A 20,644-nucleotide genomic window follows, 5' to 3' on the forward strand; every position below is an offset into this window, starting at 1 on the left:
TATTTTTTTCAAAACTAATAATTTTTGAGAACCAAAGACCAGAGCTCAAATATCCACATTATATACAGTAGATGATGGGTAATGTGGGACAGGAGATAAAATTAATAACAACCTAATGAAATGGGACTCATGACTCATTTGATGGTATCACACACCTGCAGCATCAAAGGGAGGCCAACAGGCTCAAGCATGGTGATTCACATTTGAGCTTTAAAGGCTCATCCTGGACACAAATGCTTTGAATCATCCCCACTACAGTGATCTAACCTTTATTGAGTTGACTTATCCTTTATTCTTCCTTACTTTTAATGTCATTTCTGGTTCTTTTTTTCCCTTAATTCCTCATCTTCCAGCTCACCCATGGATCATTACATTGAATTGCCACTTGCCAAAGACACAGACAGTCTCTTGGACACCCATTTCAACCACCTGAATTTGGTTGGCGCTACCATGATACAGTGTCTCTGTTCTGTGGAGGGATGGGTTGAATTGTTAAGCTTATTTGACATGATACCTGACAGAAGTTTCTCATTATAGACAAGAGGACAGAAGTAAACTTGATTAGGAAGGTTGTTGAGTCAAGGCAGTGAATCCGGCATTTGATGTTTGATTCCTGTCACCAGAAGGACCGATAAGGGGATTCTGCACATACCTGTTGGCTCTACTGCCAGTGTATAAATGACACTCGCAGCTAAACACACAGGGACACACACAACTGTCGGCTCTCAAGATGAGTCACAGTCAGCGCAGCGTGTGATACCATGAGCGTAATTAGTCTTCTAACCCTAAACTGAACCATTTCTACACAGGTTGCATTGATTTAACATTCTATATGGACACAGCACTCATGGTGAGTTTCTACCTTTCCTGCTTATTCACGTTATTTCATAAGTGTACCACATATCTTAAGGTACTCCATACGATGTGCTTGGGTTTCAGGTGTTCCTCTCGCTGGTTGGACCGGCCCTTGTCCTGCTCTCCTTCCCTGACCATGGCTCACTGAACGCAGTATTTGACAACTACTCAGGTAGGATTTCTGATTATTATTGCAGAAAGGAGCAGGTACTGAAGAGCCTTTCTAACTGGAGCTTCATTTTCATTTGGGACAGTTTCAAGAAGCCTCTATCCAGGGTCTGCGTTTGTGAAGGAAGCTCTTCAGAGGGCGCTGGAGCTCACTGATGCTGCTTATGCTCACACAGGTGAAAGGTAAAAAACACTGAAGAATTATTTACAACTGAGCTTAACCACAACAAACCATACATAATCATGTTTGCCTGTATAGAGTATTTTGCCTTTATGTTTCCAGGGTGACGAAGTCTCTGTCTGAAGGCGCTCTGAGGCCCAGTGACCTGCTGGCTCAGTTTAAGCAAATTGAAGCCAGAACCAGAACTCAGATCCAAGCGGCCGAACTGCTGGACAATACAGTGGAGCTGATCAGAGAGATGGTCTACACTCACAATATGGTGCAGCCCAATCCTCACGGTATTCAACAGAAGCTTAACACAACACAAAGAACTGAGCCTGTATGCCAAGTTTTTTTTTTCCAAACTAAATCCAAGCATATGATGAACAAGTACTATTATTGTTTCATTATTATTGTCTGAGATTGTCCCATAACTTCTCTGCATACTATGCACCAAATAAAAAGTGTGTTCTCAGATACACTAATTCAAAGCTCTTATCTGGAGCTTTAAACAGAGAGACATTATATTTTTAATGTTCTATTGTTTTGGGGTCACTTTCCCCCACTATCGAGTATTCATACCATTATTAGAAAAGTCTAAATATTATTAGTTTAGATTTGCGATTTGTGTTCCTCCTTAGGTTTTTGGTTTGGTTGTTTTTTTGCTCTCCCTGCATTTCACACCAAGTTTTCTGTATCTTGCGAAAGAGCTACTGAGTGATGAAGATGCAGAGAATCTGCTGCAGGTGACTGGTTGCTCTGCTGAGCTACAAAAACCCAGCTGTCCTAGGGACTGTCTGTCTGAGCGCTACCGGTCCATCACGGGAGAGTGCAACAACAGGTTAGAGCTGACACAAACGATAGGAATGTAGTAACAGAATAGTGAAATGCTGAACAAATTCTGTTGTTTTTTTTGGTATCTGTGTGTCTGCATTCTGTTCAGAGAGCACCCCAGATGGGGGGCTGCAAACATCCCATACTCCCGCTGGCTGCCTCCAGAGTATGAGGATGTGTGGGGGACTCCCAAAGGCTGGGACCCAGAGCACACCTACCACAACGTCAGCCTGCCTCCAGTAAGAGTCCTGCAGCAGCACTCCTTTCCTCCTTCATCTTGTCAGCTGTCGTCACATCTTAACCCGTTTGTTGTCCAGGTGCGGCTCGTGTCTCAGGAAGTGCTCTTCACTCACAATGAAAACATCTCTCTGGACTCCACTCTGTCCCATCTGCTGGTAGAGTGGGGTCAGTGGATAGACCATGATATGGTGCTGACACCTCAGAGCCCCAGTACAGCCTCCTTCAAAACTGGAGCTGACTGCACACACACCTGCAGCAGGGACACACCGTGCTTCCCCATACGGGTACGCCTTACTATCACCTGCTGTTCCATCCCACCTACAGTCCTTAATTTTTGTGTACTTTTAAAACATATTGTTGTGTGATTGCAATTTATGTAATCTGTAAGCTTTTTAGCAAAGCTTGAAGTTATTTCTTGAAAAACATTCTTTCCTAAATGTTTTTTTATAATAAATGAGCCCTCAGATTTAACTTACTTTTGGTTTTAGAAGGAAAGAAAACTAAGAATGTCAAGTATTTTAAATAGTTTCATACTTTTTTATATTATTATTAAATTATTGTTCATAGCAAGAAACTTGCTGAATTAGGACGGATGGTGTCTCTAAAATAAGATAATTACAGTGAAAGTGGCAAAAAGCATTTCTCAAGCTTCTCGAGTCTGCAGTAGCAATGTTAGTCAAATCTTAACTACATTTTGAATCAAGTTCCTCTTGGCAACAAGTTATAGTGTCTTTGAGTATGACACTAAAATCCCCATAGTTGTTCCATGAAGTATGCAGCTGTTCAACAACGATTTCCAATAGGGTTCAATAGAGTATATAAAAAAACAAAACACTACTAATAGGGGCAAGAGATAAATCCATTTGGGTATTTGTGTAAGGTTAAACATGAAGTGATTTTTAAAGTTATTTATCCCACTCTGTATTATTTTTCTGTTCATACATAGAATAAAACAAATATATGAAATGTATAAGAATTCCTTCTATGCATACAGCTTATAGTATAAATAAAATATATTTATAACATACATACATGCTAAAATAAAATACTAGTCAATCTATTTTATATGTAATCGTTTAAATTACAGTACGGTATTCAACAAATTAAACAAGATTTGTTGTTCCCGATGTTGCAGGACAGTGACCTTAAACATTTACTTCACCTCAAAAATGTAATAAAATCTTCCTTTTGGCGTGACCAGTTAGTGGATTGACCTGGAATGACCTCAGCAAATGAGTTCAGGCCATAAAAAAACATTATGACTGAACTGAAACAGTTCTTTGAGAAAGTTATAAATTCCTCCTGAACTGACCTGATCCACTACTACTGAAACCATTTAATTATTGTTATTGCTAAGGAGGATTATTTGCTTTCTCTAGCAGCAGTGTAGTGAATGTCTTCATAAATCTTATCTTGGGACTTTATGTTACTGTATTACTAATAAACAGTATGTGGAAAAGTGTTTATTTTCAACTTAACATCAGTCACTACAAGAAAAAAACTCTCTTCCCAGATCCCTCCGTCAGATCCTCGTCATAGTTTCCAGAGTTGTATGCCTTTCTTCCGCTCTGCTCCCAGCTGTGGTGCTGGAATCCTCCCTCATCGCCACAGAGAGCAGCTTAATGCCATTACCTCCTTTGTAGATGCCAGTATGGTCTATGGCAGCTCTACTAGTAAGGCATCGGGTCTGAGAAACCACTCCTCCCCTTTTGGGTCAATGGCCCTCAATTCCCAGCACTCAGACCATGAGCTGGCCTACATGCCCTTCACGCCTCGCCAGCAGGCTCACCTGGACCCCTGCGGCCCTCGAAACTCCACCCCCTCAGGGGCATCGGACAGATCTACGCAGTGGGAGAACACCACATCCTGTTTTCAAGCTGGTGAGCCAGTAAATGTAGTCATGTCCAATCATTTGTTCTCTGCAGGCTTCAGTGCCGAGGTTTTTCACTAATAATGTTTCACAGGTGACTCGCGAGCCAATGAACATCTGGGAATGATTGCACTGCACACGCTCTTTTTGAGAGAACACAACCGTTTGGTGAAAGAGCTGTACCTACTCAACCCTCACTGGAGCCCTGACACCCTCTATCAGGAGGCCCGCAAGATCATGGGAGCCATTCACCAGGTTTCACAAACAGTTTCAACTCCTTTCACATCCATCTACAATAGCATTGTTAGCTTTCCTAATTCTTATACTTTTGCAGATCCTAACATGGGAGCACTACCTCCCACTAGTCCTTGGTAAAAACGCCATGTCCCTCCTGATGCCCCCCTACGAGGGTTATGATCCTGAGGTGGATCCCAGCATCGCTAATGTCTTTGCAACTGCTGCGTTTCGTTTTGCTCACGTCACTGTGCAGCCAGTGGTGACTAGGTTGGGTCCAGGATACACCACTGCCTCTCAGCATCCCCTGCTGCCTCTGCACCATTCACTGTTTGCCTCTTGGAGAGTTGTGCAGGAAGGTAAAAAATTCTATTCAATTTTATTCATATACCACCAATTCACAACAAAGTCATCTCACGGCACTTTACAGAATAAAGTCTAGGCTATAAAGATGTATATAGAAAACCCAACAATTCCCCCTTGAGCAAGCCCTAGTCAACAGGGGAGAGAAAAACTCCCTTTAACAGAAGAAACCTCCAGGAGAACAGGGCTCAGGGTGGGCGGCCATCTGCCTACTTGTTTGGGTGAGTGGAAAGTGGAGAGAGAGAAAAAAAGCGCAACAACAAAACATTGGACAGGTTCTTAGGACTAGTAGCTGCACGCTCCAAAGCCAGGGGACAGCTGCAGAAAGGGACAGAGAGAGGGAGACAGAGAAGGAGAAAGACAACTATGGGAGAAAGAGCGCACAAAGTTAATGTCATACAGTGGTGACATATGTGGGGTGAGAGGAGAGGAGAGAGGGATGAGAGGAGGAAAGGAGCTCAGTGCATTGGGGGGTGGGTCCCCCAGCAGTCTAAGCCTATAGCAGCATAACAAACTATAAGCTTTATCAAAGAGGAAGGATTTATGTCTAGACTTAAAAGTAGAGAGGGTGTCTGCTTCCCGAATCTGAACTGGTTCCACAAGAGAGGAACTTGATAGCTAAAGGCTCTGCTCCCCATTCTACCTTTGGAAATTCTGGGAACCACAAGTAGGCCTGCATTCTGAGATCAAAGTGGTCTATTGGGATGATATGGTACTATGAGGTCTTTTAGATGATAGAGCTTGACTGTTCAGAGGTTTATATGTAAGAAGCAGGCTTTTAAATTCTATTCTAGATTTTATGGGAAACAAAGCTAGTATATGATGTCTCTTTCTAATTCCAGTCAGTAGTTTGCTGCAGCATTTTGGACTAATTGCAGGCTCTTTAGGAAGTTACTGGGTCATCCCGAAAGCAGGGAAGCAGGAATTTACAGTGGTCTAACCTTGAAGTAACAAATGCATGGACTAGCTTTTACTGCATCGCTTTGAAACAGGATGCTCCTAATTTTTCAAAATGTACTGAAGGCCAGAGGTATGCTGTCTAGAGTAACAATATGGTTGGACAGCATATTTCTGAGATTTTAAAGCCCAAATACTATGACTTTGGTTCTGTCTGAGTTAAGAAGCAAGAAATTGTTGGACATCCACACCTTTGTCTTGTAGACCTGCTTGAAGCTTGATTGATTTCTTTTCTCCATCTGGTTCCATAGATTAGATATAGCTGGATCTATAACATAGCAATGGAAATGTGTTTTCTAAAAACACTGCTTACAGGAGACATATATGAAGTAGAAAGTATTGGTCCTAATACAGAGCCTTGTGGAACTCTATAACTAAAGAACACAGCTGTAGAATACTACATGATTTTACCTACTTGTGTTAATGTGTTTTTTTTTCTCTGTGTATTTCAGGTGGTATTGACCCTGTGCTGCGTGGCCTGTTGTTGTCTCCAGCCAAGCTGCAGATTCCAGGTCAGATGATGGTGGAGGAGCTGACAGAGAGGCTGTTTCAGGCACAGGGTGGGATGCCTCTCGACCTAGGGGCCCTTAACCTCCAGAGGGGCCGGGATCATGGCCTACCAGGTTATCATCCTACCAGGATATTTTGCCTTCGCATTAGAAAAAGTGTCTCAATAAACCATTTCAGCAGCTTATCCCCTGCAGCTGCTTTCAATAATTTGCAGATGGTAGTGACGCAAATAAAAAAAGAATATTAAATGTTTGGAAATTTCCTGTAAGTGTGTTGGGGTTTTTCTGTATAACTTTATATAATTTTACTGTGATAATTACTGTGTGGGATCACTCACAATACCTGGCTTGGCAGCTTAAACACTTCCTTCGCCAGACTTTTAAGCTTGTTTTCCATATTGTCTCATCCCATCAGGATATACCTCATGGCGAAGGTTCTGTGGCCTCTCTGTTCCCAACTCTACTTCTGAGCTTGCCAAAATCATGGGTGATTTCACTCTGGCTCACAAATTCCAGCACCTGTATGGCACACCACACAACATTGATTTGTGGGTGGGGGCCATCTCTGAACCAGCTTTGCCTGGAGGCAGAGTTGGACCGCTACTGTCCTGCTTGCTGGCCAGACAGTTCCGTGCCCTAAGAGATGGAGACAGGTAAAATTAAATCTTCTACTTCTACTGATCCTTTTCTCATCTATCAACATAAATGATGACTTTATGCAAAAGAGGAGACCGTTTAGTCTGTGTTTGGTATCTGAGGTTTTGGTGGCAGAAGGACGGAGTGTTCACCAGCACCCAGAGGAGACACCTCCACACCATCTCTCTATCCCGGATCATTTGTGACAACAGCCACATTGCCCTTGTCCCTGCTGACCCATTTTCACGCACTGAGAGACCTGAGGATATGCTTTCCTGCTCCCACCCCCTCATCCCTCACTTCGACCTAAGCCCCTGGAAGGAACCTGACACAGGTGAGGACAGAGAAATATGCTGAGCACGATCATCATGTTTGTCTCTCAGTTCTTCACTGACTTCTCTTCCAGATCCCAGGTGTGGTCCGATACCCAGGATTCAGTCTGGTTACTCACTGCTCTGTGACTCTGCGATTCTGTATCAGTGTCACTCCGGTTTCAAACTGCTGGGAGCTTCATCCATCAGCTGTGATCCAAAAAGCCACTTCTGGAATCCTGCACCGCCAGCATGTCAAGGTATATAGTGCTTAAACTGAGGCTGTGTGACACGAAGATGTAATACGTATGAACATTAGTGATTACGTCAGCAAAAGTCACTTTTAATAGCTGTTCTAGTGCAGTAGCATCGTGACTTTCCTCAGTTGTCTTTCTTTGAGGACTTTCAACATGACTTTTTGTCCATGTTGGCTCAACACACAATCTTATCACAATTTCTATTTAATGTCACATATGAACACGCAATATCAGCATTTCAGCCAAAACCGGAGAAATCCAGAAAGTGCCCAAAAAAGCTATTTTTGACAAATTTAAACTAATACAATTTCACAATGAGAAGTACGTGTGAAAATTTGTTTTTGCAATTTCTACAAACATTATTCACTTCTTATTAGTTTACAGTTTTGTCATCAGGCTGCTAAGATGTATCTCAGGTCATTATAATATATATACAGTATATAAATATTAAATGACCACCCAGTAGATATCTATTTCTTATCATATTTTTGTAACTGATTGTGACAGATATTAATGAATGTGAAGAAGTGATTTCTCCTTGTCCACAACACCTGGAGTGCTTAAACACACCAGGATCCTTTATCTGCTCAGGTCAGTTCAGGTCATTTTAAAATTTACCTTTTTTTTACGCACCTGTACAACAGTTGTGATTCTTAACATTTGTAAATGTGTGTCCACTGATCCAGAGCCCTCCTCGCTGTCTGCCGTGTCCATCGTCACTGCAGTGATGGTAGTGACAGGTGGTGTGGCCATACTGGTGATGAGCATGATCTGTTATCAAAGGTAAGTTTGAGCAAAGACATCTATTTTACCAAGCTGTAGCTGTTGCATACAAATATACAAATATACATTTGACTGTGGACCAGAGTTTCATCATTGTGTTGCCCAAATCAGAAACATACAAATGTAATGAGACAGATACAAAGATACAAAATAAAACAGTTCATTGGTGAACACTAACGAATTATATTAGTGGTTTTAAAATGAAAAATGAATAATTGTCTGTCTTGCAGATATTTCCCTAAGAAACAAGAGTTAGCCACTCGTGGATGTTGCCAAGAGAAAACCTAATGGAACATATTTGGAGTTTGGTCAATTTTTCTTCTAATGTTCCTCTGTTATATAGAATTATCTCCATGTTTTTCATTTGGTTGATACTAATATAATTATTTTGAAATGTTATGTCTAATAGTAGAATGTTTCATTAATTTCTAATGACATTACAGCTAAGCAACTTAATGTTTTAAGACAGTATCCCTGTTTTAATTGGTCTAGATTACTTCAGAAATACTTAGTAGTTTACAGACACTCTTCACTGATATAATTATGTTTCTTTCAACTTTTTCCCTGAGGCAAAAAAATTGTTCTATAAAGATACAAATTGCAACTGTTAATAGTTTCTATGATAGGATCTGCTCCATGAAGTCAGGTTTTGTTCTCTACAGTAAGTACCCATTATTTCACCTTGACCACTCTGACAGCGCTCATCCTTTTATTGGAGGTCAAACTGCTGCGTTGATTAGGGTTTGGAGTTGAAAACACAATAAGTTTACAAAAGTCTTTTCAGTCCAGGAGTAATTATCTCCTCTACATTGTTTGAATGACACACACACACAAAGAATTTCAAATCACAAATCCCCTCAGAGCAGGAACCAGCACAGTATTTTCTCTTATTACCGCACCTAATTCCTGCTCACAAACCTGTTAGGTAACTGTGGGTGTGTATCACTGTAACCAGGCAGTTCCTGGCAGGGACCTTGATCTAAAACCAATTCAGTAACTTGTTGTTTGTGTGTGTGCCTGTCGTCCAGTTGTAATGTCTTTTTAGATACAATAGTCAAACCAGCTACTACATTTATCTGCTATCACATTTCAGTACAAACAAAGTCTAATATTCACACACAATACATAGGTGATATACTAGTGTAGTTTAATTGTGTGTTTGCCCTGGAAAACACGATGATCTGTACACAGAACCTCAACCTTAATTATGCTACAAGAAGCAGTTATTGCACTTCGACACAATATTCTTTATTCACAAAAGTAATAAATCTTTACTATGAGGTACAACCAATGTTCATTACTTAACATGGCTATGTACTGCAGTCATGCAAAGTCATTTATGGCTTATACTACATGTACATACTGCTTGTTGCAGACATACAACAGTTGTGCAACCACATGTATAAAGCTTGTTGATGTTGTTTATACTGTAAAGCTGTCATTATTTTGAAGTTGGAAAATTTAATAAAAAATGTCATTAGGCACAGGCTAACATGGAACTGGGTTCATACAAGGCCTATGAGTAGGTTCAAGAGTGTGTTGTGGTGTTTAAATTGACAGGTGACAGTAACTAACTAGTGAGCGTTATATTTAAAGAAAAGCAAACAATCCCAAACCCTTGCTATGTTGTGAGTAGACTGATACTGCCAATGTCACATATTATACATTTATAGTTAAGTGTATAACACTTGAGGTAAGAGACCAAATAAACTCCCTAAACTGGTTCCACCCTTCATTGTGCTCATCTTTCCTATTGCCTAAAATATGACACATAGTATCTATTGGGTTAACATGAGAAACATACTCCCCTGGGGAGCTGAAGAACTGATAAGGTAAAAATCTAACTATTCTACTCATTACAGGAGAGATTAACTATAGGCCTGCAGTCTAACACAAGGATATTGTACATATTTGGAGGTTATCTTTATTACGTTCTAGCTATGCTGGTCCAGTTTTGATTAATGTTTTCATTATTTATGTTCAAAAGTGTTTGCATGTGTTTCGACGCTCAGGTCCTCTAGCTCTGGTCAGTGAGGTAGAAACCCAACTTGGCCAAAGTCATCTCTCTGCGGAGACGTGTCACCTCCCAGAACATCTGCTCCGCTGGATGAGGGCAGAGACATCAGAAAGTACAACATGTTAGCTGAATAAAAATAAAAATAAAAAGGAGATCAATGTTTCAGATGTTAGCGGCTAACTTACCATCATGTCTCACCAGACCTTGCTGGATGTAGCGGATGTACGTAAAAAAGTTGCAAACTGCTGTGATCTAGAAAGGTCAAATGAGGACTAGGTCAAATATAGCATCACATCATAGCAGTAACAGAGGTGTGTCTGAGGAAGTTATACGTACCCGTGCTCGGCTAGAAGGAGAGATGTAATAGTAGCTCCCTTTGTCACCAAGTTTAATGCGATGTTGACAGAGCCGCGACATTCCGCTTAATGCACATTTTCTACAAGCAACAGGGAAAAGTTACAACTGCAAGACGTAGATACAAAAGGTCACTGTTTTATCACAACACAGATTTCTAATTTAAGCTCTTCACGTATTATCAGCAAGAAAATCAAAATATCCTGATGCTAAAAAAATGCTAAGGAAGCATGGAATTACTTTTTAGAAGAGCAGAAAATCCAGGGTTGAAAATTAGACAAAGTTAGTCATTAGAAGAAGAAAACGTTCCAGGCCACAAAAATGAACATCCAGCTGAATGCAGAACACCATCTGGGTAGTGTTATAGATTTGTTTATATTTTTAAGGCATTTGGACGGGAAGACATTATGTCATGCTACTGTAGTTTGTGTTAGTGAGAAGCTGAAGATGTAGGAGGACTTACGTCTCTATTGCTGCCCTAAAGCCACTGGAAAAAAGAGATTTTTTAAATCAGACAGGGATGAGAGATGTGCCCACCGATTAAGTTCCTCTAAGACAGTGAAAAGTCTTTGGATTTGACCGTAAATCATCAAGTGGAGAAACCAGAACCAAAGCAGAGTGAAGTCTCAGTGGGGACTTAGGTAAATAGAGAAGACATTGATATGTAGACGTGGTAACTTACTTTGGGCCTCCACACTCTACAGCTGATGCTTTGACCATCGGTAGTGCTGACATGGCCACAGGCTCGATAGTCAGAGAGTTTTTCTCCACTGCACTCTGCACCAGCTGGGACAGCTTTAGACAGGACGGATCAATAATGTTACCATAACTGGAATCATTGACACATGACAAATGTATCGTGGTGTGGTTATATAAGACTGTGACCTCAGATCTTGTGAAGGAGAGGCAGGGACCGATGTCTTCTCTGTAAACACGACTGAGGAAGGTGGACGAGCGTTCTAGTGTCGGATGTTCCTTCCACATCAAAAACTCTGCATAAAGAACTGAGTCAATCTGCAGAGAGAAATTCATTCTGTCACTGAACTACTAATAAAAGTTGTCAGCAAAACCCAAGATTCACCCACTGGGCACCAATGGACGTGTAAGTGGTAAATTAACATATAGCACCTTTATATCTGTCAGCCACGCAGTCCTGTATAAGGCAAGGCTGGCCTGCCCATCAGGAACAGCTCTGGCCTTACCATGTTACTCAAAGCCACAACTCCTGAGCCAAAAGAGGATGAGAAATTCTCATAAGAAACCAAAGTTGATCATACAGCAATGGCGCTAGCGTATCTAAAACTATAAAAAGGGCTGGGTTCATAAATTAGAGTAGGAGGTATTTGACAGGAATCACTTTGCTTTACACAATATTGTGGCTCTTAGTCAATTATAGAAATAATATCTGAACAAAATAATAAATGTTAATACAATAATTCTAGTTTACATATAATTGTAAAGGAAATATGATCCGCTGTGGTGAACCTGAACTCACAGGATAAGCCGAAAGGACAAAAAAAAATATAAGTGAAAACAGCTCATATAGGAATCTTTAGCAAAATATTTAGAAGCCATCATCATTTGATGTTGTTTTGTCAACCATAAACACTGCATTTTACTAATAAATACTTTTTAACAGAGACGACTGACCAGTTTAAACTGGTCAATTTATCTTTATTTATCAATAAAGCTAAATATGTTAATCTAAAATAGAAGACAGGATCAACATACTCAGCCTATCAGTTTCTGTCCAAGAACTCTAGAGAATTTTTTTTTTTTTTTTTTTTGTCCTTTCAGCTTAACCCGTGCCCTTCCTGATGCAACCCTCCCCAATTTCTACCTGGCTTGGACTGCACAGCTGGGGAGGGGAATAGGCTGTTAGGGGTTCAGTGTCTTGCCCAGAGACACTTCGACATATAGCCCTGGCTATATAAGTGTCTCTGGGGGATCAATCTGGGGGATCGAACCACTGACCCTGTGGTCCGTGGATGACTGCCTTTGCCAACTGCTAAGATTGATGATACTCTACCCAAGAGATACAGTGTAATACTGCCACTTTGTACTTTGAAGGAAAAACTTGTCCAGCTTGTCCTGTAAATGCAGATAACTGACAGAAAAAAAGGGTTGAAGGGATGCAGTTACCTGTCTGCTGTCAGTGCCTGGCCCTTCTCCCCACATCTGCCAGTAAGGGTCATTATTCACACTGACAGAGTGTCCAGGAACCAGGCACAGAATCAGAGAGAGGAGAGCAGGGACAGCAGGCTGAGAGAGGAAGAACGTCCAGCAGAAGGCAGCAGTGAGAAAAAAGGACATTGAAAAATGCAAAGAGATCTTGACTCAAGGAAAGAGATACAGAATAGAAGCAGGATTAGGAAAATAAGTCCAAAGCTGCAGAAACATTATTTAAAGACAAAATTTCATTCAGGCTACCTCTCGGTCCTCTTTGGCCACAGCCTGAACAGACACAGATGAAGGTTCTGATTTAGCAGATAAGGGTGGCAAGCCACCGCTGGCACTCTTGTTGCGGATGTGTCCCCCGATATGTTTGTACGCCCCTCTGGCTCCTGAAACCTGGAGCTGTGGATGCAGCTGCCGGTTTGGTGAAGAAGGTGTGGACGTCAACACTAGAGTTTTGAGGGCTGTCACCTCTGCTTGTAGAACATCAATCTGTGAGCCAGACACAAATTTGACTGATGATGGGCGAGAAACCAATTCCAAAAGGACAAAATGCTATTTGTGTCCTTTTATTGTTGACCCAGTGTATTAAAACAAACAGCAGACTATTTAAAGCAGATCCAAAAATAATTTGGTATCTGCTAAGTAATTCGAATAGGTCATGGGAACAATCATCCAGTCATAAATGAATTTCAACTGGAATACAAAAACAACGTCACACACCTTTCCCTGAGCCTCCTTTAGTTGTTTCTCTGCTCCTGCTTGTTTGACGTTAGCTTCACGCACCATCTTATGAGCCTCCTGTTGAGAAGCAGGTTTCATTACATGCATCATGATAAACCTGGTTTTTCATATCATTGTGTATGTTTCTAATAATCAGAATGAACTTCTGTATTGCTCAAAAATCTGATCATAATCAGGATACAAATCGGCAAGTAGGAATATCATTTTCACAGGCACACACAGGCACTCACAGGCATTAACGTGTTAGCAGTTATTTAAGCATCCTGTCTGGTTCCCACCAACTCCACTGATTTCCCCAGCTAGTCATTAACTGAGCCTGTCTGCCCTGCGGTACCAGTGCAGGTAGTCAACAGGGGGTCAGTGTTCTGTCGCTGAAAACCTGTAGGTGACTAAGGTATTTTTGAACCAAAGAGGTAGAAATTGTCTGTGGCTGACGCTCGCATTACATGAGTCATTGGATCTATAATTATTGTGCAGTGTGCCTCTGAATGCAATCTGAGTGGCTATTACAGGTGTAAGTTTGTGACCAGGCGATGTTTTTAGGTCTCAGCAGAAAGCTTGGTTTTTGCTTCAGCAGTTTCATTTTAAAAAACAACTTTGGTTTCTTAGACATTTTGACAAGTGTTAGCTTTAATTTGAGTAGATTTATGTTTATGTTGAAGGTGTGAGAGACTATACAGTACATATACGTAGATCATTAGATTGCCTCTTACTGACTTGTTGACTCAAATAAAAGCTGAGACTTGACACTCTCAGAGAGTGGTAGTTCTGAAGAACAAAAACGTGTAACTGTGCTAAATAACTCTATGTAAAAGAAACTACTGTATTGTAGTAATAACCCTGAAAAATATAATCTGACTCATGCCAGCTGCAGTCAGTGTTTTCAGCCTAAAGTTCTAATAAACTAACTGTACACTTCCTGCTCAGCACCACATGACAAACGTAACGTCAGCAACTAGCCTTTGAACGTTTGTTCACTGCATGATATAAAACAAAGCTACAGTATACAAGCAGAGAGTTTGTTTTTCTCATTTGCCTAACCACTACTGTCCAGGTACCACACAGGCTGAAACAGATCATCACTGGCCAAAACGACACACCGTTTGCAAAATGATCTAATACTAATAAAAGATTGAATTAAATAACTTTCTTTCCATCGTTACACAATGGACAACAAAATTCAAAATACATCTATCAATATCCTAATAACCCATGGGGTTTCTATGTTAGCTCCTGTGTTCAGCTCTTTCTGTGCCCATCAATGGTTCTTGCCATGCGAGACCTACAGTGACTTTGCACCTGAGCCTGGTTCTGCTGGAGGTTTTATCCACTGAAGGAGTTTTTCCTCTGTGAATTGGACCGCACGTGCTCACGTACTAAATCTTTGTTAAGATTCCTCTCATCATATCTGTATAGTCTTGACTTTATGATGTAAAGTGCCTTGCTGTGAATTAGCGCTATATAAATAAAATTGCATTGAATTAAATTAACAAATTAGCATAAAAGACTTCTGCTGTCCCGAGAAGGTGATGATGGAGATCAAGAGGATCTGCGTTCCAATAAATACATCTAAGCTATTAAAAGCTAATGCTGAACTGTCTGCTTGACAGATTTATGACTACTGTGTACCTCAAACAGACTGGCAGTCAGCTCCCCCAGCTCCTGCTCCAGCTGGTTCCTGACCTGTGACAGACGCTCACACTCCTTGTCTTTTAGTTTCAGTTCCTGAGATATGTAGAAGAAAATGTCACAACCACATTTCACAGGAAAGCACATTCACATTGTCAGCATCTTTCAATCATGCTATGCTATGCGTTTGTGAATCTTGGCATAAATTAGGTTACAACACCTTCTTTGCAGCGTCCAGCTGTTCTCTAAGGATCTCTGAGCCTTTTTCTCGGATTTCCAGTGAGGAGCTGCGGAGCCGGGAGATGTTGCCATGGTCTCTGCCTGAGGTGGCCACAGCCTGGCCTCCCCCCTCCACTCTGTGCTCTGGTTCTGGATCCAGATCTACTAACCTAAACAGGACCACAAACAAACAAATCAACATAGTTTACTGTTTACTCATTCAACTGAACTGGTTTTGGAGGGAGGGTTGCTTTAATGGAGATGAATGACTGCCTCACAATTTGCATAATTTTGTTTTTAAGGTTGTGCCCTCTTTTATTTGTGTGTGAAAATTATTTAATGTTTATTTTTATGTTGTAGACCAGTGGTTCTCAATCCTGGTCCTGTTTTTCAACTACCCACTGCCAATTGCCTGGAGTATGTTACCTGGTGTGTTCAGTCAATCAGAAACTGGAAGATACCATCTCAGATGAGGGTGAAGACTAAATGAATTGGTATCTCCAGGGAGTCCTTGAACATTTTCATTTAATGGCTTCACACACACACAAAATAGATAAAGTAATCATAAAAAACTCTCATTCTCTCTGGGTGATAGATGGTTATGAAATGAGCATCATAAAACATCCAATATACTCTAAAGCTAAAACTCTCTAACCCTGAATGAGCTGTGTTAAAGGTGAGGATTTAACTTTGTGCTCATTTTGGAGGTTGTAGTAAAATGTTATATATTTTAAATTGTCAAAACTGATATTTCTGCAATAAGATTGTATTAGAACTTTGTTCAGACCAGCCAACTTATGCAGTTGTTATTGGGATTTATTACTTATCATTCATTTACACAACACCAAACTCTCCCAGCGCTAATGTTGCACATATCCTCACTGTAGAAAAGAGACCCCCCAATGGTTCCCGGACCACAACATTAGCAACCTAAACTTTGCTTGTAATTAGCCGACACTGTTCTCCTCAGTTACTGTGTGAAGTTCAGGTCGAAGCGGCTCAGTAAATCAGTAAATGTGTTATCCAGGACTGCGGCTCGGCGACAACTTCGGCGGAGAGGTTTCCCCCCAGTATCCGCCCGGAACTTACCCCGTGTGTGTCTCTAAGTCCGGCTGCACTTTTTCCTGGGTTGAATATATAAACACAGCAGAGACGGAGCGCAGACTGGTTTCAATGAAACTGAACGGACCGTGGTGTTAAAGCTCCACCAGCGGAGGAATGCGGAGGCTGACGTAGACAACCGACGACGACGACAACAACAACAACAACAACAACAACAACAACAACCGACAACACAACAACAGCTGCAGCTGCACAGACACAAAACGTCCACTTTAAAATAATCGCTTTTCCGACCCTAAATGCCACAGATTTCCTTTTTATCCCAGCGGGTTCACATCCAGGCAAAAAAGCCAGAGTCTCCAGTGTTTGTGCCTCTTTGTCAGGTCACATGACAGAGCATCCACTCCCACCGCCCCGACCGAGATATCCGGTCCGGAGCCTCAAACCCACAGACAGCCCAGATCCATCCGTTATGCTTTATCTCTGGACCGGGAGAGAAACTCCTGAGGGGGCCTTGCCTGGAGCAAACTGATTATTGCATCAAATTGTACTGATATTTAGTTTTTTGTTTTATACTTTTTATAGCCTATAGATTTATGGTCAAATGGTTATATCTACTTAAATTGAATTCCTTTTGATAATAAATTTGTTGTAAGTTGTGAGTTTTTCCCCGTGAATCTGCCACTAAATGGGGAACTCACAATAATAATAATAACAACAACAATAATAATTATAATAATAATAAACATTTCCTACATGCCTGTTTTATTGTTTCTTTAGACACCCAGAAGCCAAATTGTACTCAGTCAGAAAATTAACAGGGAGAGAAAACCAGAGGTGACAGAAAAAACAAATTCGATACTGTAGTAAAAGTGCAGTAAAAGTATTATAAAATGGAAATACTCAAGTAAAGTACGGCATTTGAGTAAATATAGAAACTTTTGATCAATGCTGATTTAATCGGACATATCGGTCAATTTGAATTCAGCAAAATCCTGCCTTCAGGCACTCACATTTTATCTATATATTTCAGTATAGCAAATCACAAGTTTGGCCATATTATATCATCTATGATATATCTTGATAATTCCTCCCTGTGATATAATATACTCTCACAGGCCTTTGTTGGGTTCATGAATTCTACTTTCACAAAGTTATAATTTCTCATTTTTTTAGTTGAGACTGTCCAACAAGTAGTAATTCTACTGTGTTTATTATCGAGATCATAATGTTCTTATGTTTAGGCCCCCTCATTAATTTTAATAGGCCTAAAAAAACAAAAATCAGCACGTACTCACCTCTCTCTCTCTCTCTCTCTCTAAAAATGCATTTTAGACAAGTTTTCCGATAAACATCAGTAAAAAGTACATTATGTGCTTCCCTGGAGACTGACCACGTAATATCATTCTCTGGTTTGGGTTCAGCCAGAGATTGGCTGCATTCATCCCCCTTTTCTGTCAACTAATTTCCTGTCACCTACTTGTTTTTTATTAAAAAGTACAAAAAACATTAAAATCCAAATAAGTCCTGATCTGACACTGCCATACACGCACAAAAAACACTGTGGACTAAGTGTACTGTTCTGTGTGTCTCACAGCCCGAAGCATTGATACTCAGAAAGGGAATCGAGTTACTGTTTAACAGATTTCTCAAGTTAGGGTTTAGACTCAATATCTTGCTCAACACAACCATATCTGAGAATGAGGTATTTCTGGTAAATTATGTGCAAAAAAAAAAGATGGCCCCACTTTAGGTGGATACTTACTTTACAAATATTTTAAATACTGTGACTGCAGATGTTCATCTTATAGAGAGTATTTATATGAAATTTAATTACAACCCCAATTTCCAAGAAGTTGGGACGATTGTCTAAAAACAAAATGCAACGATTTCCAAATCTAATCAACCCATATTTTATTCACAATAGAACATAAGCAACATATAAGTTGTTGAAACTGAGACATTTTAACATTTACTGGAATTTGATGGCAGCAACACATCTCAAAAAAGTTGGAACAGGGTGATGTTGACCATGGTGTAGCATCCCCTCTTCTTTTAACTTTAACTGTCTGTAAATGTCAGAATTTCAGATCAGGTTTCAGGATCGTGTTCACATATGGTTTCTCCTTTGCATGATACAGCTTTACTTTACGTCGAACCGTGTTCACATATAGCAATTTCTGGAAGTTTTCCTGAGCCAATGTAGTGATATTCAGTAGAGAATCATGCCTGTTTTTAATGCAATGCTGCCTGAGGGCCCAAAGATAACATGCATACAGGTTTGATATCCGGCCTTGGAGATTCCTCCTGGTTCTCTTAATCTTTATATATATATATATATATATATATATATATATATATATATATATATATATATATAAATAATAACAACTTTTTCTGAAGAAGTTCCACAATTTTTAGACACAGTTTCTCACAGATTGGTGAAGCTCTGCCCATCTTTACATTGAGAGGTTCTGCCTCACTGAGATGCTCGTTTATACCCAGTCATGTCTGCCTGTTACTTTTCCAGCCTTTTGTTGCCCCTGTTCCAACTTTTTTGAGATGTGTTGAGGCCATCAAATTCAAAAGAAGCTATTATTTTCCATGAAATGTTAAAATGTCTCAGTTTCAGCATCTGATATGTTGTTTATGTTCTATCGTGAATAAAATGTGGGTTGATGAAATTTGCAAATCAGTGCATTCTGTTTTTATTTACATTTTACACATCGTTCCAATTTCTTGGGAATTTGGGTTGTATTTTGTAGACAGGACTCCCTGAGAGTTCCCCTCTCTCAATAAAGTTCAACAACAACAACAACAATGCTTCAGGAGTTTTTTGGGGGAACAGTCAACATTTAGTGGTTTTAGAAAGTATTCAGACCCCATAATTTTCTGCAGTTTTTCCATTACCAGTTTCAATCTACACTGAATAACTACTGTGGAAAAAGTCAAAACATGTCTCTCCACAGATATTCTATTGGATTTAAGTCCTGTCTTTGCCTGGACAACTTAAAGACAGTCAGAGGCCTGTCATGAAGCCAATTTATTGTTGTCTTGGCGTTTTGCTTCAGGTTACTGGAGTGCCGAAAAGGTAACCGTCATAAGGTAGACTTCGATCAAGATCTAGACACATTTTAAGAATGTAAATCTGATCTGTCGCAAATTAGAAAAGTTAGTTTTGAACATTCAGGATTTCGCAATTTGCAAAATGAACATCATCTCACGTTTCCATTTTGGGTTACCAATTTATAATGTAAAATAAAATCTACAACACAAAGTGTACATAAAGCATATGGACAAATCTGAACCCACTGTATACTGTACAACAACCAACCAATTCTATGCTGCCAGGTGAACTTCACCTGGGCTTTTACTCTGTAGTCATCCAAGCTATTTACCCAGCTAATCTCAAGTTAAATACACCACCAGACCTAACACTTACCGCCCAACAACACAACCTTCCTCCCTGCTCGACTGTCTGGAGGCTGCTGTCCCAAAGAAGACTGTAGAGGAATACACTGATATTCCAGATTTCCCTGTCTTGAGGACTTCATATCCCAGGCTGGATGAAGTTGAAGACGGTGGAGAGGAGGAAATCTGGACACTGTGAATCCCCTCAAAGGCATCCATATCTCTCTTTCATGCCATGCAGATTCATCGGAAAGTGTTTAATGTGTATAAATCCTTTGAGTTGCATGTAATTACATGAATTCTTGTGGGTTCTAAGTACCTAAAATGTAGAAAACATAATTATTGCATCTGAAAACTACAGTAAATAGCTCATAACTGGAAGTGAGTTTTGTATGGTTAAATTTTAAACAAACAAAACTCACTTCCAGTTCTACAGTAGTCAGTAGACAAGGTTTGACCTCTGCAATGCTTAAATTCCCTCAGTGAATACTGCAGAGACAGAGCAGGTCAGGTTTTCTTTGCTGGTTGTCCTATTAATGGGACTTGTTTCTTTGCAATATCCAGTGTAAATGGAAGTTCTGTTCAAATATCAAACATATATTGATTGCAATAGACTTACTCTACACTTCCAAAATGACTAAAAGACAAAAAATACATGGAATATGTATACTTACCCAAGTGAATAAAGCTGATTCTTCGTTATTTGCAGCTTCTTATGTTTAGCAAGCTGAACTCTATCCACACCTTGCCCAGCTGTCGGTGTCCTGGTTAGACTGGAAAGGTTAATAACTAACACCTTCTAACCAATAACTTCTCAGCTGTACACATTTCTTCCAGCAGAGGGGAGTCAAATACA

The 20,644-nt window shown here is 40.2% G+C and overlaps 2 protein-coding genes and 1 long non-coding RNA gene across 6 annotated transcripts; 2 read left to right on the forward strand and 1 right to left on the reverse strand.

Moving 5' to 3' along the window:
- Positions 1–693: 693 nt before the first annotated feature.
- epx (eosinophil peroxidase) lies at positions 694–9,423 on the forward strand. Its single transcript, XM_067499984.1, has 17 exons — positions 694–850; positions 940–1,027; positions 1,110–1,206; positions 1,307–1,482; positions 1,892–2,024; positions 2,127–2,256; positions 2,335–2,541; positions 3,771–4,137; positions 4,222–4,382; positions 4,462–4,720; positions 6,134–6,304; positions 6,606–6,843; positions 6,949–7,160; positions 7,233–7,397; positions 7,902–7,985; positions 8,081–8,177; positions 8,408–9,423. Exons 1-17 carry the CDS (start codon positions 833–835, stop codon positions 8,463–8,465), a joined length of 2,661 nt encoding a protein of 886 aa, XP_067356085.1. The 5' UTR covers positions 694–832; the 3' UTR covers positions 8,466–9,423.
- On the reverse strand, positions 9,401–20,556 carry rab3il1 (RAB3A interacting protein (rabin3)-like 1). Of its 4 annotated transcripts, XM_067500022.1 has the most exons (13): positions 20,463–20,556; positions 19,820–20,107; positions 15,317–15,485; positions 15,097–15,192; positions 13,447–13,524; positions 12,979–13,215; positions 12,691–12,810; positions 11,434–11,562; positions 11,231–11,343; positions 11,012–11,035; positions 10,531–10,630; positions 10,380–10,446; positions 9,401–10,280 (listed from the first exon to the last, which is right to left on the reverse strand). In XM_067500022.1, exons 2-13 carry the CDS (start codon positions 20,005–20,007, stop codon positions 10,195–10,197), a joined length of 1,407 nt encoding a protein of 468 aa, XP_067356123.1. In that variant the 5' UTR covers positions 20,008–20,107; positions 20,463–20,556; the 3' UTR covers positions 9,401–10,194. The 4 variants fall into 4 exon arrangements, with proteins under 4 accessions (XP_067356123.1, XP_067356126.1, XP_067356125.1 ...); XM_067500025.1 differs by lacking the exon at positions 12,691–12,810; XM_067500024.1 differs by lacking the exon at positions 11,012–11,035.
- LOC137125100 (uncharacterized) lies at positions 15,861–16,602 on the forward strand. The gene is made up of 2 exons (XR_010914087.1): positions 15,861–15,991; positions 16,343–16,602. It is a non-coding gene; the product is annotated as an uncharacterized lncRNA (long non-coding RNA).
- Positions 20,557–20,644: the final 88 nt, after the last annotated feature.

Source organism: Channa argus, chromosome 4 (genome assembly GCF_033026475.1).
Source record: "Channa argus isolate prfri chromosome 4, Channa argus male v1.0, whole genome shotgun sequence".
Classification (NCBI taxonomy): domain Eukaryota; kingdom Metazoa; phylum Chordata; class Actinopteri; order Anabantiformes; family Channidae; genus Channa; species Channa argus.

What these genes read in the sequence shown, in the direction of transcription:
- epx (XM_067499984.1), top strand. An exon ending in TTGGAGAGTTGTGCAGGAAG is followed by an intron (nt 4,721 to 6,133) that starts GTAAAAAATTCT and finishes TGTGTATTTCAG; the next exon opens with GTGGTATTGACCCTGTGCTG. An exon ending in CCGGGATCATGGCCTACCAG is followed by an intron (nt 6,305 to 6,605) that starts GTTATCATCCTA and finishes TCATCCCATCAG; the next exon opens with GATATACCTCATGGCGAAGG.
- rab3il1 (XM_067500022.1), bottom strand. Translation starts at nt 20,007, where the DNA reads ATGGATGCCTTTGAGGGGATTCACAGTGTCCAGATTTCCTCCTCTCCA. An exon ending in GAAGGTTGTGTTGTTGGGCG is followed by an intron (nt 15,486 to 19,819) that starts GTAAGTGTTAGG and finishes GGTCCTGTTTAG; the next exon opens with GTTAGTAGATCTGGATCCAG. An exon ending in AGGTCTGGTGAGACATGATG is followed by an intron (nt 10,281 to 10,379) that starts GTAAGTTAGCCG and finishes GCCCTCATCCAG; the next exon opens with CGGAGCAGATGTTCTGGGAG.